The 18,824-nt window shown below is 43.5% G+C and overlaps 1 protein-coding gene across 1 annotated transcript in view; it reads left to right on the top strand.

The window, feature by feature from the left end:
• LOC146801897 (zinc finger BED domain-containing protein 5-like) overlaps positions 1-17,554 on the top strand; it is a 32,059-nt gene extending 14,505 nt beyond the window's left edge. Inside the window, exon 2 of the mRNA XM_085623719.1 lies at positions 17,486-17,554. Within this exon, the coding sequence (XP_085479845.1) occupies positions 17,486-17,554 (69 nt within the window). The remainder of the gene's footprint in view (positions 1-17,485) is intronic.
• The last annotated feature ends 1,270 nt before the right edge of the window (positions 17,555-18,824 follow it).

Genomic DNA, 18,824 nt, shown 5'->3' with positions numbered 1-18,824 from the left:
CTGTGAATGTGTGCATAAATCTCAGAGTAGGTCTGTGAGTGTGTGCATGAATATCAGAGTGGGTCTGTGAGTTGGTGCATGAGTGTTTGAGTAGGTCTGTGAGTGAGTGCATATGAATATGAGTTGGTCTGTGAGTGGGTGCATGAGTCTCAAAGTGGGTCTATGAGTAGATCTATGAGTGTCTGTGTGGGTCTGTGAGTGGGTGCATGAGTCTGTGTGGGTCTGTGAGTGGGTGCATACGCCCCTGAGTGGGTGAGTGAGTGAGTGGGTGCATGAGTTTCAGAGTAGGTCTGTGACTGGGTGCATGCGTCTCTGAGTGGGTCTGTGAGTGGCTGTGTGGGAGCTGTGAGTAGGTCTGTGAGTGGGTACATGAGTATCTGAGTAAGTCTGTGAGTGAGTGCATAAGCCTCTGAGTGGGTGAGTGACCGGGTGCATAAGTGTCTGAATGGGTCTCTGAGTGCATGTATAAGACAATATGTGGGTCTGTCAGTGGGTGCATGAGCCTCAGAGTGGGTCTATGAGTGGATGCATGAGGCTCTGAGTGAGTCTCTGAATAGGTGTATGAGTATCTGAGTGGGTGAGTAAGTGGGTGCATAAGTATCAGAATAGGTCTGTGACTGGATTTGTGAGTCACTGAGTGGGGCTGTGAGTGGCTGTGTGAGTTCTGAGTAGGTCTGTGAGTGGGTGTGTGAGTGTCTGAGTGAGTCTATAAGTAGGTGCATAAGCCTCTGAGTGGTTGAGTGAGTGGGTGCATACGTTTCTGAATGGGTCTCTGAGTGGGTGCATAAGAATATGAGTTGGTTAGTGAGTGGGTTCATGAGTCTCAGAGTGGGTCTATGAGTAGGTGCATGAGCCTCTGAGTGAGTCTCTGAGTGGGTGTGTGAGTTTCTGAGTGGATGAGTGAGTGGGTGAATGAGTCTCAGAGTGAGTTTGTAAGTGGGTATGCAACTGTCTAAGTAAGACTGAAAATGTGTGTATAAACATATATTTTTTTTATTCTTTTTACTGATATTTGCTAATTCGTTGTGAGGGGATGTGCTGATGGTCACAGTGAATTAGCAAACACCGTGAGTGGAAAATATTGCCTTCCTTAAGGCATATTCTACTAATAGGGGTTCCTCAAACACCCCTATATCCTTCTCATGAGATCAGGGCACCTGCAATCTGACCACTTATTCAACTTTCACCCATTTAGTTTCAGCCCTGGGGAAAGTTGCAATGAGGTAAAATGGGGGCTGCAACTCTCAGCTCAAGTTGCGGCCAGCCAATCACAGAATTCCTGTTAATTCAATTTAAGAAAAGTCCCCTGTACTAGTTGGGGTTCGTGCTGCCCCCCATATTGTTTTCAACTAAAGCCTCAGGGAGGTGGCGGGCACCTGGGTTGTGGGAAGGTCTGCGTGGCCCCCCGCATTCAATCAAATTAAAGCTCTAGGGAGGTGGTGGCCCCAAGGCTTCTGGGGGTCCGCGTGGCACCTCGCATTGCTCTCAAACAAAGCCCTGGGGCAAAGACAGTCCCCAGGCTGCAGGGGTCTGCACATCTCGAATTTACTTACTGTCCCAGTCCCAGGGGCCATGGGTGTGCCGTGTGGGCCCCCCTCATTAAGTTACCAATGTTAGCCTTGCCCCTCCCCATTTATATAGGTGCTGAGCCCTGGTTATTGTGGTCCCTAAGTATGAAATCGGCCTGAGGAGAGGGCTAGGTGCCCTTTCCCCTTTTTTTGAAATATGGCTGAGCCCTGGGAGATGGGGTCCCCAGGGCCAAAACTGGCCCTAGAGGGGGGCAACGTGTCCCTATCCCGTTAAATATGGATCCAGGCCCCGAAGGATGTGGTCCCCGAGACCAAAAGCGGCCGGGTAGTTGGGCCCTATGCCCCTCTCCCCATAAAATATGCACCTGTCCCCAAAAGATGGGGTCCACAGGACCAATAGCGATGGGGGTAGGGGGCCCATAGTTTGGCTGCTTTCGGAGGGGTTGGCCAAAGGCCATGCGCACCTTGGGGTTGGCTGCATGTGGGGGCCAAGCACTGCAGCTATACCCCCGCGGGTCATGCATGGCGGTGGATGGATTTACATATGGTAATTATTTATTTCCATTTTAGTGATAGTTCAAGACATCAGTATCATCAACAATGATAGATAGGTAAAAACATAAAGTACAGTACAGTGGTTGGAACAATAGTTTAGCAAATGTAACACTGATTTGTTATCTTCACAATAAATGTTTGTCCCATCATTTCATTTGGACTATTTGATTATCTTTCATTATTATTCATCATTAATTGTTTGTTTACTTTCTAATGTTGTGCTTCCTCTTCATGATTTCCATTTTGATATGTGTTTGTACACATTCTTGTTGGATTCTCCCCCACTGGTGGAATTACATCTTGATAATGGTCCTTTTTTTATCAAAATAATGAAAATTGTTTGAGATGTTTTCCATACATATGTTTAATTTATATATCTTTATACATGTTATGAAACAGTACATTTTTCTTGTGATTTATAAAATATATAAAATACTGTCTATATTTTAAAAACACCACAATGTGTATTTTTTTTAAATATTGTGGTGACACTGACGAGGAGGAGCGAAGACTGAGCTGCAGTCTGCCGGCTAGGTTGCTGCGGGGATACACCGCCACTGCTCACTGCCCCCTGAGGGGATCTTGTGCCAACCCCCTGCTTCCCTTGAGGGCTTTTCCGTCACTGCTGTAAACCGCCATTTACGACACTAAGAAAGTGCAGCATCAGCGAGTCCTAATGAATCCTGAGTTCCGACACTGAGAGGACGCATACGCTCCAACGCGACGTAGGGGAGTTTGCAAATGCGCTGTGAACTGTGAGTTCACTGCACCTCCCACACCGGCACGGGGGTCCCTTTCACCCAGTGTCAAAGGCAGTATATGCAGCAGGATGGTTATAGAGTGCCACAATGAGGTAATGGTGAGGAGGGGATTCATTTGTCTTGCCTATCATCCCACAGTTTTTCACCTGTGTCAGCAATGGCTCTGGTAGCTCTTTTCCTTACTGAGGGGACTGATTCCATCCATTACTGTTGCATCTGGTGCACTTAATTTCAGTTTTTTAGGCAGTAGCACCAAGGACTGGGAATGAGAAGAGGGGCGCTTTAGGCATTTGCCGCATTGGTAGCCCAGGGCACAAAGACAACCTTTTTAGAGAGCAGATGCAGCTTGTGTTCTGTGGAACCACCTGTGTTCCCTCCTACCTGTTCCGGTTCTTGTTGGTCCGGTGCTGTTTGCTGTTTACTTGCTACCTGTTTGCATGCTGTGCTTCTTCATGCCACTGCTTTGGCTGTTATCATCTTTAATCAAGGAAACTGTTGGAGATAGCATTCTGAGAAATTATCGTAGACTGTAACCCTGGTAACACTAACTCTCATTATGGCAGAGTGCATACTAAGGCCAAGAGGAAGAGGAAGTGGGGTTGATAGCCACAATCAGCGCAGGCAGGAACACGTGCAGCTAAAGAGCAACTTGGAGCTGGGAATATGGCACCGTTAGGATCCTTGGAGCCTGTCTCACTATCCCAGATGCCAATGTGGGTAGTGTTTCTGTTCAAGAGTGAGTAGAGGCCATTGATCCAGGAAAGCGGAGTATGACAGACTACCTAAATAAAGCCACGGGGGCCCCAATGCTTCTTGCCCTTATTCCTCACCAGCCTCCACAAACAGTGGTGATGGTTTGTTAGAGAGTACCATCACAGAGTGGGCAGTCGGGGGCCACTTAGGGGGGTGTGGTACCCTGACCAATTCAGGGTTTGATGGTTGCAACCCCGTTATCCTCCCAGAGTGGCCTTGTGGTGTCTCTCGCTCTAGTCTAAGCCAGGGTCAGCGGGGCGGGTCTTCAGTCCCCACAATGGAATCAATGCTGGAGTCTGCATTTGATTCACTGGCAAGCACACTCATTATTTAGACTACTGTGACCCCTTTATGTCTCCCCTCTGAGACAAAAAAGGCCCAGTCTTTAGGGTAGAGGCAGAAGTCTATCAGCCCGGTTGCCGGGCTACCATCTTCTGTTCGGGACTTTGTCGCAAACATTTTTAAAGTCAGAAGTCCAAGGTACAACCTGAGTAGGGGGAAAGTAACTTGATTTTGGTCAAAAGCAATGTTGATGTTGATAATGAATATGTGAGTGTGGGAAGTCACATACCTCAGATGGATTAGAAGGTGGTGCAAGGGGGAACGATGTCCCTCTAGTTGTGTATCCTCCTACTGTCAAGCCAGTGAAATACAGTTCTCTGAAGTCGCCTGCCCTACAGGTGAAATTGAAGTAGGTACTGTTGTTGCTCCATCAAAGGACAAAGGAAAGGATGAGTTTCTAGAAACTAGGATGTGTGATGATGATGGGCAGTGGGTGTCCAAATGTGTGCCGCAAATATGGGGTGATGCTGACTGGGTGTGTAAACCAGTGAAGCACAGACCTCTTGTTGACTTTGCCTCCAGCTCTGACCTCTCGGCCCCTAAAGCTATGAAATTAAGTATCCCCTTTGACAAAGAGATTGATGTAGAGTAGCAAAATCTCCCTCTTGAGTGTGCTAGACACGTTTTGGGGGAACTGGAGTTGTCAAGTCTTTTTAACCTAATAGAAAGGTTCCAAGGTGAGGGGAGATCTTAAGAGCTAGACTCCAAATGACCTCATCCTCTCCAATAGCCATGAGGGGAGCTGGGTCTAGTGTAGCATTGACCAAAACATCATAGTGTGCACAACTTAAATCTATACACTTAGCTTGAAGAACATGAAGAATCGGCTGTTGGGCCAATTGTGGGACTGTTTATGACAAGCACAAACTAGCAAATGCGATTAATTACCTGGGTAATGCTTCTGACTTTGCCCAAGACTTGTCAATGTTGAACTCGTTTCCCTAATGCAAGTAACCTTTCAGGAAATGTTAAAAGCGCTGGCCTTGAGTAACATTCAAAATATCTAAATGATGGGTCTAGGGATGCAATCCTGGCAGGAAGGTCAGAGGGAGCTATTTCTGACTCTGTTTCTTCCTTAGCCCCCAAGAGTGGACCCATCTAAAGACTTGCACTATGAATGACGGTTCATGCATTTCAAGATTTCCCTATATAGTTCTAAAAAGGGGGAGTGCATTTGGGAAAAAGGGACTATTTAAATTCAGTCTCACCATGTTGTTGAGATCCGGGGAGAAAGAGAGTCCAAGAAGGGAGGGTAGGTAGAATGCATAGGACGCTCAGTTAGCTGAACCCTCAATAGATCAAGACTGTTAAGTGTATTTGCTAACATCAAAAGGTTAAGGAATGTTACCTCAAAGGACCTGGCACTGGTTGGTTTTTAGGAAGGTAGTAGAGGAAGAATTAACCAGTGTACTCTTTGCTTTGGAGGAGATGAACAACTTAGTGAAAGCTTCTGGTTCAGCCTTGGCTGCAAATGGCATTAGCCTATGCAAAGGAAGTGAGGCGATGTTTGAAACCTTAAGAAAATCTGCAGAAGGCTATTACACCCAGACAACCCGATTTTTATGTGAACATGGAGGGTCTAAATATAATCAAGATTCCCTTGCTAGGCCCCTGGGTGGGACAGAGAACAGGTGATCAAACAAGCAAATGGGCACAAGGTAGGTTGCAGGAAAGAATAGTTATGTTCCATAATGACAGAGCCCTAGACTTCAGAAATCAAAATCTGTCTAGACTAGGAGGAAAAGTGGCCTTGGTCATCAGGGGTACATCCCTCAATGAATGGCGAGTCACTCCTTTAAAGACATCCATGATCTCTATATTTCTACCTGGAGTGGTGAAGGTGCTGAGTAAATTGGCTGGTAGGAGTCAGGCCATCTACTGCCAGGTTGTATCCTGGTATGGAACGTGCATGGTTTTAAATTGTTCATAGAAGTGGAAAACAATAGAGAGGTCTTAACAAATAAGCAGTACTTCTCCTCCAGGAAACCTGGCTGTTGGAGTGCCCTGTAGTGGAGGGGTTTGTTGCTATTGTCCAAAATGCCAAGGCCTCGTTAAGAGGAAGAGCAGTGGGGGGATTACTGATATTGATATCTGTCTGCTGTGGGAGGAAAGTAATGAAGCTTCGAACTACCTGCATATGGGTCATCGCTTGCCTAACTGACTTGTTCAATAATGCGAAGGGGTTAAAGCAAATGATCTGTCTTAATGTGTATGTTCCTCTAATACCCCCCCGCCCGAGTGTAAACTACTGAATTTGGTCAACAGTCCAAAAGAGCATCTGGTCCAGATGCTCTTTTGGTGGAAGGGGAAATTTTAATGAAAAATCAGCTTACAGAGAGTTTGATGTGGCTATGGAAGACCTGCAGCTATCATTAAACATTTCTGACTGTATTTTTTCAGAAAGTCCCAAGGAAGGAGAGGTGAATATCCTCCCCTGCTTAGTCCGACTGAACCTAATCAATGTGAACGGTCAGTGTAATGATGAGTTTGCTGCCTTGAAAACATTTAAATATGGTAACAACAATTTGCCCATTGACTATGTGTTTGTTCCAATACATCAATTCTATCGTGTGAAAAACTTTAAAGTTCTTGATATGGCGCCAGGCAACCACCTTGCCCTAAGTCTGCAGTTTTACGATGCTTTTTTACCTTGTCCATGTGCCACCTAATCTTTTGAGGTAGTTTCTATAAGAGAATTTGAGTTCTGAATATTGAAGATGTACTGCAGGCTATTTCTTCAATTTAATTCAAGCATTTAGAACTGGAAGCAGGTCAAGATGCATTGGATCGGTATTATAGGCTAACAAAGCATTTATTAGCCCATTTCAAGCTGGCAAGGGGAATAGCTGGTTTGATGATGATTGTCGGGAGGGCAGAAGAGCGATAAACATGAGTCATCAACACTCTAAGTTAAATCCAAGTGATGTCAGCTTAAGAACAGCCATGGTGACTTCAAAAATTGTCTATCGAAATTTATGTGCGCACAAAAAGAGAAAGTTTTAGTTGCTATTACTGATAAGAATAGTAAGTGCTTCTGGCGGCTGGTGAACTCGGTAACCCTTTCATCACCATTTCCCTTGAGGCCCAGATAAGTTAGGAAAATTAGTATACCTTTATTTACTCTCTATATGGAAGTGGAAACTCTGGGGAATTTGTCAGCGTCCCGGGCCAGCTCTGATGTGTAGGCAAAAGTGATTGCAAATACACAGACAGAATTAATGCTGTCTGAAATAATCAGTAAGAGGAAAGCCTCTAGTAAATGGGGATTAATTCTGAGTGGGTTCTTCAAATGGGTAATGTAACAGGTTAATCGAAAGGAGCCATAGTGAAGCCCAGTCATAAAAAAGGCAAAATGGATCAGCCTACTAACTATTGTCTGATCTCCTTCCTTGATATTTCTTCTAAACTCTTTGCTCAAACATTAATAAAACACCTAGCTGCCTGGGCTTTTGACACTTTACTAATCCCTGTGAACCAAGTAGGTTTCAGACCAAAGCATTCAACGATTGACCACTGTCTCACACTGTGGGGAGTCGCAAGGAACACAATGGAGTCTTTGCTGCTGCTTCGTTGACTTCCAAGTGGCATTCGATAATGTGGACAAAGGAACGCTTTGGCGAAAACTCCAGCAGTGGAATATATCTGGAGCCCTTTTAGGCCATGTGATGAAGCTTCATAGTGACAATTGAGTCAAAGTTGGCTAGGATGGGCTAGATAGCCTGTCGAGGAAAATACCAGTAGAAAATAGCTAACGGCAAGCATTTCTTCTAGCACCCCTCAGGTTTAGTTTGTTCATTCCGGACCTCCCCCAGACATTAAGTGGTACGCATAGTTACTTACCTAAGATTGTGGATAGTCATATCAGCTGCCTTATGTACGCGGATGATCTAGTGGTGATGGAGCTCATGTATATAGGGCTTCAACAAAAACTAAATGCCCTAAATTGTTATTCTCTTGAGAATAAACGAAGGATAAATGTTGACAAGACAAACAATTTGTATTTTGCTAGAAAGAAAAATAAATGCACTAGGTTCGTAGATAACGTGCTGGTGGAGCAGGTCAGAGAATATCAGTATCTGGGCATGATCTTCTCAGATGATTTGAGGTGGGACAAACATACGGCTTCCAGGAGATATGTACTATCAGTAGAAGTGAATGGCCTGAAATGGTTCAAATAGTAAGTTAGGCAGATATACCTTTGATACACTAAGTAAAGTCATGTAGGGCAAACTAATCCCCAGTGGTGCTGGTAATGGATAGATGGGTCTCATGGGAAGGCTGAGAAGGTAATTCCTTAAAATTGCTCTTCGATTTACCTAAAAATGTGATGATCCAATCTATAAGGCAGAAGTTGAGAACCATAGCCTGGAGTGCGCTGGTGGATGCCAGAGCCTTACGTTTTTATTTGGGGGGGTGGACAATAAACTGTTGGTCCTAATTTTACCTGAGGTATTGTCCATTCTCCCCAGTCAGAGGAACCCTGTGTCAGTAATGTGAAAGTGCCTGGGAGTCCCTGACATGCACCTTGAAGGAGGCGAATCAGGCCAAATCAGTCAAATAAAGAGTACCCTCACAGCGGCACTGATCCTCCTCCACAACTGAGCAGCTTCTGACACCATATCACACCACACTATTATCAAGTGGCTTCACCACATTGGAATCCAAAGAGACACCCTCAAATGGGTCACCTCCCTCCTCACTGGAAGAACCCAGAGAATTTGCTTACCACATTTCACCTAAGAACATCACCTGCAGCGTCCTTCAAGACTAGCATTTCAGCCCTATACTGTTCAATACCAACATGACTTCCCTGGCCAAGATTGTCAGAACCCATGGACTAAGCATAATATTGTATGCCAACGACACCCTTCTTATTATCTCGCTATCAGAAGATCCCTCACCACGATGGCCAACTTCTGCTGCTGCACGACGAGCATCACCGACTGGATGAAAGACAACTGTCTAAAACTCAACACAGACAGAACAGAACTGCTAATCTTCAGGAACAACACCCCCTTGTAGAGTAAAGCCTGTTGGCTTTCCAAACTAGGACCTTCACCCACTCCGACAGACCATGCTTTCAACATTGGCATCATCCGGGTCAGCAAGCTCACCATGAAAAACCAGATCAATGCAGTCTTCTCTGCCTGCTTTCTTACTCTTCTCATTGATCTTCAAATGGTTCCCAGTCAACACCAGACGAATCATCACTCAAGCCCTAGTATCCAGCAGGCTGGACTACGGCAACACACTCTATGTAGGAATCACCTCACATCTTCTAAAGATATTGCAATCCATACAGAATTCAGTGGCCAGACCCATCCTCAACCTCATCACCCCCTGTCAAGAAGCTCAACTGTCTCCCTATTCAGATGAGATGTCAATTCAAGATGATGATCCACACCTAAAAGCCCTACACAACCAAAGACCAGCACACATCACCACCACCTGAATTTCCCCCGACCCTCAAAATGCCTGCTCTCTGTCTCTCTCTCCCTCACTCACACTCCCCACATCTGCTGAAGCAAGTGTGGAGGACCCTCCTTCTCCTACCTCGCTGCAAAGCCATGGAACAACCTCCCGTTAACCTCCGGACTTCATCCACTCTGTTGGGAATTCAGGAAGGAGCTCAAGACCAGGCTGTTCCACTGAACCTTCCCAGAGCGGCAGGTTTTCAGCTCCTGGATACCATCATGGGTGATTAGCCGCACTTTATAAGCCCTGTTTGATTGACTGATTCTGATTTTGCTTTTGACCATTCAAAACAAATTCAAACGTTCTTACTCAAAGTTACTAGAGAATAATTGTATTACATATTGTGGGGCATGATATATTGTTGGTTTGATTATAATGTTTTTTTTCCAAAACACAATAGCTTTCTAATAATAATCCAAATTAGTGTCCTTACACATTTTATCCTTTGTAATACTGTTAATTTTTCTTAATAAAATATTTAGGAAGCCGGTAATGTGATTTCTGATTTCCGATTTTTGGCCTGCAATAGTGTGCTGTGTGTTTCTCTCACATTTAGGCTTTTTAACTTTGATTCCCCAGTGTATAGAGATTTATGCTGTCCAATCTACTGGTAAAGTACAGCCCCTAAAGCTATTATAAGTCAACTCTAAAAATAAATGCGCAACCAAGCCTTGCCCTGAATCTCATAGAGGGCATACAATTCTATATGATTCAGCATCCAATTTGTTCAAAATGGAATATGAACTTTGGCAATAAGTCACTTTCTAGATAAAGACAAATAACCTTATTATCTTATTTAAATTTATAAACAAAACCTTTTTAAATAAAAAATGCAAATGTGAGTGAAATTTATCTTTTTTTACATGATTTTCTATTACTACAACAACACCATTTAGTTGAAGTAGTTTTGATAGTTACATACTACCACTACTGTTTAGCCTACCTATTTGTCCCACAACAATACACAAAACATATTTTAGTAAGTATGTCTAGGGAATATTGAATAAATGTGCTACCTCGAACCATGTTACTGCTAGCTAAAGGTAAAACGTAATAGTCAAACTGTCTTTCTGGAATTTAGAAATTCAACCATATCAAAGAAGTAGAAAAAATGTAAGTGATAACAAATCTCCTTTTCCAACACCTATTTAGTGTAAGTTCAATATCTATTTTTTCATCATTGTCAATTGCAGAGTAATTGGATGACTTTGGTTTCAGCCCTGCCCTTCACTCATATTCAGGTATCATTCAATGTCCAAGAAAACCAGGAAACAATTCTGCTCAATCTACTGAAATTACATATTTGTGGTAAAAGTCTACCATAAAGACAGAGATCTTTGTATTAAAAGTCATATTGTCAATGCCTACTGCAGCGAGTAAGTGTGACCTACTCCTGGAAATGAACGCAGAAATCAGTATTAAGTCTCACTTTCAGAAAAACAGTACAAATCAGTCCCACAGAGTTTTGCAATTGTGCAACTTAGGGGCCGATTACAATGTCGGTCCGAGGACACAGAGGCAGAAACGGGAACGACCAACCACCTAATTATGATGCAACTGCACGTGGTGGGATCGCATTCTTCCATTTCTCTATGGGAGCTTGTGTTAAGCCTGTAAACCGGCCCTAACACAAGCTACCATAGAAAAATGGGAGATTGTGTTAATCCCTGCACCTCAAGGTGCCTGCCACAAGGTGCAGGGATTTACAGGGGACACCTATGTGCCCCATTGGCCCCCAACTGGAGGCTGTAAGGGAAAGGGGGCCCTGCTAGGCGCCACAAACACGCTTTATGACAGGGTTTCCATTTCGGAAAGGCCATGGAAACCCTGCCAGAAACCATGCATCGCAACCCAAACGGCGTAAACTGCTGTCTATGTGGATTACGGGCCGGTTCCGACTGGCGTACGGGCTCCTGGAGCCTGTCGGAAACCAGCCAGAATGAAAAACGGGTTTTAATTCCGACCGGCTGTATCGTAATCAGCTGGTCGGAAGTGAAACCAACGATGTCGGTCATAAAGCCTCCGACCTAATGTCGGAGGCTTTATGACCAACATCATGATTGGCCCCGATCTCTAAAGAAGGGATATCTATAATGATCATTTAAATCTCAGGACCAGACAGTCTTCTCAGAGGTGGCAGAAGCTGCTGAGTCTGCAACATGACAATTTAGGAGATATTTTTAAAATGAGGCAGCTTTGCATTTAACAAAACTGAAATGAGACTATTCACAAGATACGTTACTTGTGTTACATTTGTTTACACGTAAATTGAATCTTAAATTTTTGAGTAATATTACTATTTTTAGAAAAATCTGATTCCAAAGATACTCAAAAGTGAGAACGGGGGAGGAGCCTAACATACAAAAACAAGCTACTGTTAAAAAACAAACATTGGTAAATTTAGCACCAGACATGGCAGACCCTTGGTACTGCAACACCATCCCTCCAGAGACTCCTCATTCGAGGCACTTAGATTTGTTAATAGCATTTTGTAGTCAGTTTTGTAGTAGTACAAACCATACTACAATATGCAGTTTGTGAATAGGGCCCATACAGTTTTAAAGAAAAACGAAAGATCCTGCACTTCAACAGGAATTTTCCGAGTTCTGGGAAGTGCAGCCACTTAGCTGTTTTGTGGATGTGCCACAGCACCTCTCGTTTCCCTGATTCCAGATGCCCCAGGACATGACTTTAAGGAGTGGGGAGAGGAGATGACACTGCTGACGTCACCCATTGTCTATCCTGGTTGCAATTAACTAGACTACTCTGCATCCACAGCTAGGTAGCTGTTTGCAATTGAACATAAATCTGTCAGCAAGGTAATATACATTTTTACCAATCAATCATGTACTTTCACAGACAGTAGCGGTCCGTGGAGGGGTTCCGTGGGGCGGTGAGGCAGGGCGGGGGAGGGGCAGGGTGGGGAAATGTAAACACCGGAATATGGATGAACGGAGGTAAGTACACATTTAAATAAATGAAACGAATTCCTTTGGGCGCGCTGCATCGCAAAATGCGATGCAGCGCGCAGAACGAAGGGGCATATTATGAAGGGGCGACGATAATATTATCGCCGCTTTAGAGCCCGTTTTCAGGCGCAAAGCAGCGATAATATTATCGCATTATCATCAAAGGCACGCTAGCGCGTGATTCCTTGATGTATCGCCCCTTTTTCACAAGCTTCGCCTTGCATCGATAATGAGATGCAAAAGAGGCGTGGCTGTGAAAAGCAACATGGGATAATATCATGAAGGAAGCTTCGCGATATTATCAAGGAGGGTTAGCGATTAATAAAATCGCGTTAAGTATGCCTTAACTCAGGAATTTAACGTCTGTTAAATTCCTGACTAAGGCATACCTAACATGGGGGGTGGATTGTGTGGCTGAGACCACAGGCCCTATTATCTAGGATATCGCCGTTTTCCACCATGCAAAACGGCGATATCCCACCTATCTCTGGAATTTAATCGCCTCGGCGATGCGCGTTGTTGATTACGCGCTAACCGGGCGATAAATTCCAGAGATAGCCAGCGATAAATATGCAAGCGCTAAGTGCGCTTTGCGATATTTATCGCCGGCCCTTGTTAATATGCCCCGAAATTCGTTTTATTTATTTAAATGTGTACTTACCTCCATTCATCCATATTCCGGTGTTTACAATTCCCCACCCTGCCCCTCCCCCGCCCCGCCTCACCGCCCCACGGAACTCCCTCCACGAACTGCTACTGCTACTCACACAGAGATTTGAATTACGGCAGCCAAATTTGAGTACTTAACAAGTCCAATCTACCTCGCCAGTCGCGAGGCAAACGCTTTAGAGCCGCAAAGTGTTTAGAAAAGTTGAAATAGGAACAAAAGTTAAAAGAGGACACAGCTCTGAAAATAAGTTAATAACATATCCGCAAGCACTGTAAGCGAAATATTGATATGTTTTACTGTTAACAACTGTATGGTATTAAAATATTAAAATATTTAAATGCACAGTTAAATTCAAGTTACTTTGTAAATGTATTTATCTGGCCTGAGGTGAGATTTTCAATACCTTTGTAGTTGAGGGAGCGTTTTCGCCAAGCGAAATGAAATCATGATTCAAGCTGACATTTCATGTGATTGTTTTTCTTGTAAACTGCATCGCTTTTGACATGAGTTGACCAAATATTTATCTTTTGTAAACTAAATGTCCATTTATGTAATACTTTAAACGGTTTGGATCTATTATACAAAATGAAACGTTACTTTGGGCCTCTTGGACACATTCGTCATTACTGAAGATAATCTTTGTTGGGTTTTGAGGGTTTATCTATTGAATTTATATTGAAATTGTGTCTTATTTACCCAAGATTTTTTTAAATCAGTAGCATAACATCTGCGAAGCTGATATTTCATTTTTCTGCCTTTCGGTTTTATAAAATAAGAGTATAACCCAGGCAAAGAAAAGTCAACATTATATTAAATGAGGGGATGCAGAGTTAACCACATTCTTAATGCCATCATTTCAAGCTGGTTGGAGCTGTGTCCCGGTGTCACTATTCCAGTCCATCCTGAGAGGCCTGGTGTTCCGAACCTACATTTGGAGGGCCTGATTGGAAGTTTAAGATTGTTTGCTATTTACAAAGGGATTTCCGAGTAGTATCTTTAGGAGTGCGGAGTCGCAGCTCATAAAAAGACCTATCTTTTTAAATGTGTAGACTTTGCACTCGTAAAGACGCTACTCGTAAATCCCTTTGCGAACCACAAACACTCGTAAAATTACACAAGAGTGTCAGTTTATCTTTGTGAATCAGGCCCACAGGGTGCAGGGATACCGGCGTGTTTTACTAACTGCAGAAAGCACGTTGTAAACAACTGAGGCTTTAGGTCATAGACTGTTACACCGAGCCCCTGCCACACAACAGCGACGGAGCCTCTGCCGATAGTTCTGCTCCTGCGTCGGCGGCAGAACAGCCTGAATTGCCCCCAAGCTTTCCGCTGTGTAAATTATGATCTGCCTTTCCGCCAAAGTTTTTCCTGGCGGGGACTCCGCCATGCACGAATCCACAGAAAGGCAGTAAATGAGGGGACAACTCATGGAATTCTGGCCCCAAGTGTCTCTAACTTTTTGCGACACTAAGGGGCATATCAACAACAACCGGCGATAATTATCGCTGAGCGCACTTAGCGCTCGGATAATTATCGCCGGCTAGCACCGATTTTTATCGCTGAGATAGCGTGCTATTAGCAATGCTTATCTCATCGGCGATAAAAATCCTAGCGCTAACTGGCTAACATGAGATTATCGCTGGAAACCCAGCGATAATCTCACGTTAGCTAGTTGATAGGGACTCACAAACTTAGCCATGATATCCACCTTCCATAGGATATCATTGCTAAGTCAGTCCTGAAGCAGGTGTTAGGAAAGTAGCGATAACAGGTGTTATCGCTACTTTTCCTGACGCTATGCTTCATAGCGTGGGGCTTGATGATAGGAGAAATGTCGCTTAGCGACATTTCTCCTATCATGTCAGATCAGGAACGCCCACTTTGCATCTCATTAGAGATGCAAAGCTGGGCGTTAGAAATCCCCACGCTAAAGCAAGGTTTCACGCGTTAGCGTGACCTTGCTAATATAGCGATAAAATTATCGCCGCTTTTCGGCCGAAAACGGCCGCTAAAGCGGCGATAATTTATTATCGCCTCGTTGTATATATGCCCCTATGATCTGCCTTTCCGCCAAGGTTTTTCCTGGCGGGGACTCCGCCATGCACGAATCCACAGAAAGGCAGTAAATGAGGGGACAACTCACGGAATTCTGGCACCAAGTGTCTCTAACTTTTTGCGACACATTAACAGTGCGGGTGGTGTCCATTCCGGGTGACAGTGCCTGCATTGTCGCCTGTTCCATGAGGCCATGCTTTCACTGCATGCTGCGCCCATTTAGGAGATGGAGTGTGCAGCGCTCCCTGTGTATGGAGCCACAGTGTAATTGCATGCAGTTCCTTCTGCTTTATGTCACACCATTGTGACTCCGCTATAAAGAGACTGCCAGCCCACTAGAAATCTCATAATAAGGCGTGCGGGAAGGCCTGCAGCTCGGCGGAGTACTCAGTCCTGCAGCGGGATGGTTGCAAGACTGCCAATATTGTAATCAGGCCCTAAACTCAAAATCTATAATTCCAGGCCAAGCATCCCACCCTATTAACTTTAGGCAACTTGTAAAGCAGCACTAAATGTTAACATCTTATTACAATATAATGATGTTCTTCAAGAATAGCACAGCCAGTGGAGATCATTCAGTCATAGGGTACTGAGTTTTAAAAATGTGCTTGGTTACGCTCAATCAAATACACAAGCTGCCAGTATAAGTATAATGTGGAAAAGAAAGTAGGTACTCTTGATGCCGCATAGAAGTCTAACGTGTTTAATGAAAAATAGCAGCAAGCATTCATAATAATTATGAAAGTTGCGAGATCAATAGACCACAACATGCACTTCTGAAATCCATACATTTTGGTGCTACATTTATACACTTTTTCTCAAATGTAGGGTAAGGTCAATGGTCATCCCTGTAGTCATTGACATAAGTGCCTTGAACAAGGAACAGTTATACAGAGTGCAGTATTTTGTTATTTTCCTAGTATAAATGCACAGTAACAGCACCATTGCCTATAAAATGGTGAATAACATGCAGGAAGCAATATTTCTGCACCAGCAGGCAGATTTTCACATTGACATTTTTTTGCTTTGAGTGGGTGAAATGTCCTGGTCAAAACATTCAAACTACAGTATTCCCACAGATTTACTGCACGTCTTCATTCCTGATTTTTATATTTTTTTCAAGTTTCTCTGCAGCTGTCCTATGGATTTTAAAGGGATGGATATTTTCTAAATTACATTCCAAAATTGGGTGATTTGTGTGTTTAATACAGCATGTGTGCCTTAGGGTTGATCGGCGGACTGGGCAGGCTGTTAGGTCTCCAGGATATGGTTGGAGGGCGATAACTTCCTCTCCCGACTCTACTGCTACCCGCCGAAGAAGCCTTACTCCACCTCGGGGAGGGTTTGAACTAGAGTACACACATAATACGTGTCTCAAAACCATACCGTGTTTACACAACCTCAACGTTAGGTTTTGTAGTAATATAGGGTGTCTTTTCCTGATTGTACCCTTTCCTCACTATTATTTACAGTCCTGATGAAGCGCTCCGGGATCCATTAGGGTCCCAATGATAGCGCGAAACATGTTGACCATTCTTCACCTTTAAATATCACAAGAACACTGCTATACAGGCTGAGAGTAGAGGGATTATATCTGTTCTATCCCCTCTCAATTAGCATAAAGTGCATCCCCGTCTTGTTTTTAACCTAACCAAGAGGACTCGCCAATAAACCTATCAGGGTACCAACGAGTTATTTTAACAACGCTCACTATCACCACTTGGCCCACATGCCCACATGCACAACTGAGGCAACTCCTAAAAGAGCTCCAACAGAGAGCCCTCTTGTAGGGCCCGTGAGGGACTGCAGCGCCACCCCCACGAGGAGCAGTGCCCAATGATGATGCTCTACACCTGAAAGGGTGTGTGAGGGCACAACATATACAGGAGTACCACTTCCCACTCCCACACACGCATTCCTGATTTGGAGACACCTAACCTTTTTTCTGCAACCATAATAGGCTGCTGTCCCTTTATCTCCCTTTAGGAACTGGTACCATTTGTAGTAATTTGCCTTAGGGTTGATACTGAATGCGCTCACGTATAAATCATGTGCCTCTATTTTGTCAGTGTTCACAGATTTAATTCTGGTATGTACTTACTTATTTTATATTTCTTACTGCCCCTTCATTTTTCTCTTTGGCATTGGTATTTGGGTGAGTGTTTGCATGATGTAGGACCTATAACAAAATATGCCCTACAAAGAGAGTTTATAATATTGTAGAAACATTTTGAAAAGTTCTGTAATATCAAATTACATTGAAAGAATAATGTATTTTTCTCTAACTGCATATTTTTATTTTCATGTGTTACATGTACATTGCTTAACTATAATGGCCACACTTGAAAGCCTTTTCTCATTTCTTTGTACCTGCAGGTAGATAAGCCGAAGCTTCAGTTCTTCGCTCAATGTGAACAATCTAATTTCAGCCTTTTGCTCCACTGAAGAAGAAGTCGACATGGCAGACCTCCAAATGTATATCTTCAAAGTAAGTGCCTCCGAAAAACCACCAACAAAATCTTTTCATACTTCTGCCAAAGTGAACAATGTGCTGCACCCAGTCCTTCAGTGCAGTAAGAAGTTAGAAGTGTTTCTGGATCCAATGAATCGGTACCACAGTAACATTATTGCTCCAGTCATTAGAATCAAAGATCTATTTGTTTAAGTGTTGCATGTCAAGGAAATAATGTCTGACAGAGGTACACCATAGAAACAGAACACAAAGATGTATGTTACAGCTAAGGTAGGACAGTCCATGAGATATGACTTTATTCATCATCAACATTTTCTTCTTCCTTGTTCCTTTCTCTAAGAAAAAGAAAGCCTAGTCATTCAGCTTCTAAAAGCCCGTCTTTATGTGATAGTGGCAGGAAAAAAACATGTATGCTGCGGTACCAAGTTATATTTGCCAGTAGGGCTTTTCCTGAAAGCCCAGTTGTCACTAATGGTGACTAGGGTGATGAACCTTTCACTGTTCATGTTGAGAGTGGCACTGACGTAGTGTAAGTCACCTCTGAGCAGTATCATTTGTCTTAATGGCTCATGATCTTGGCACAAAAGCCTAAAACAGAGCAACACAACAACACCGACCTTTATTTTCCCTCACCAAAGACAAGCATTTTCCCCAAAATTCATTGAGTCTGGTGCCAAAAGAAGACATCTTGGGGTTAGAACTTTATGAAAAATAGGTGTTTGACCTGAATATTAAAGGAAAAATATTGTGTGACTCATATAAGGTTGTAGAACTATTTAGGACAAAAATATCATGAAGGTAAGTTTTGATGGGTAAGCAACGTTTTACTGTACTTACCTCCACACATATATATATCTTCAATGTAGGTAGATGTGTAGTTAAGAATAGTAGATCTATGCTACCTATTTGAACACCTCAATATTTTGTTCCTTGATATGTTTGCATTAATATTCTTGCCACCCAATATTTTTCACCTCAATATTCTGTCAAACTACCCAAAAAATAGTTTGGTGTTTTTCTTACCACTGACAAGACGGAACAACTCACTGCAGCACGCTCATTTTGCAATGCAATTAGGCTAATTGACCTACTTGAGAGGCAGACACACACTCAAATAGACAGACCACAAAGAATGATGACTGCTTGTTCAGCTGCAGAATTCACAGAGCCACAAGGAGAAGATGATGATGGTGTATGGGACAGCCCAGCTCCACATCTAGGTAGGAGGATTCCAAACCTTAC

Source organism: Triturus cristatus, chromosome 8 (genome assembly GCF_964204655.1).
Source record: "Triturus cristatus chromosome 8, aTriCri1.1, whole genome shotgun sequence".
NCBI classification, from domain to species: domain Eukaryota; kingdom Metazoa; phylum Chordata; class Amphibia; order Caudata; family Salamandridae; genus Triturus; species Triturus cristatus.
Note: the sequence above shows the minus strand (reverse complement) of the source record. Positions and strands in the feature narration are given on the sequence as shown.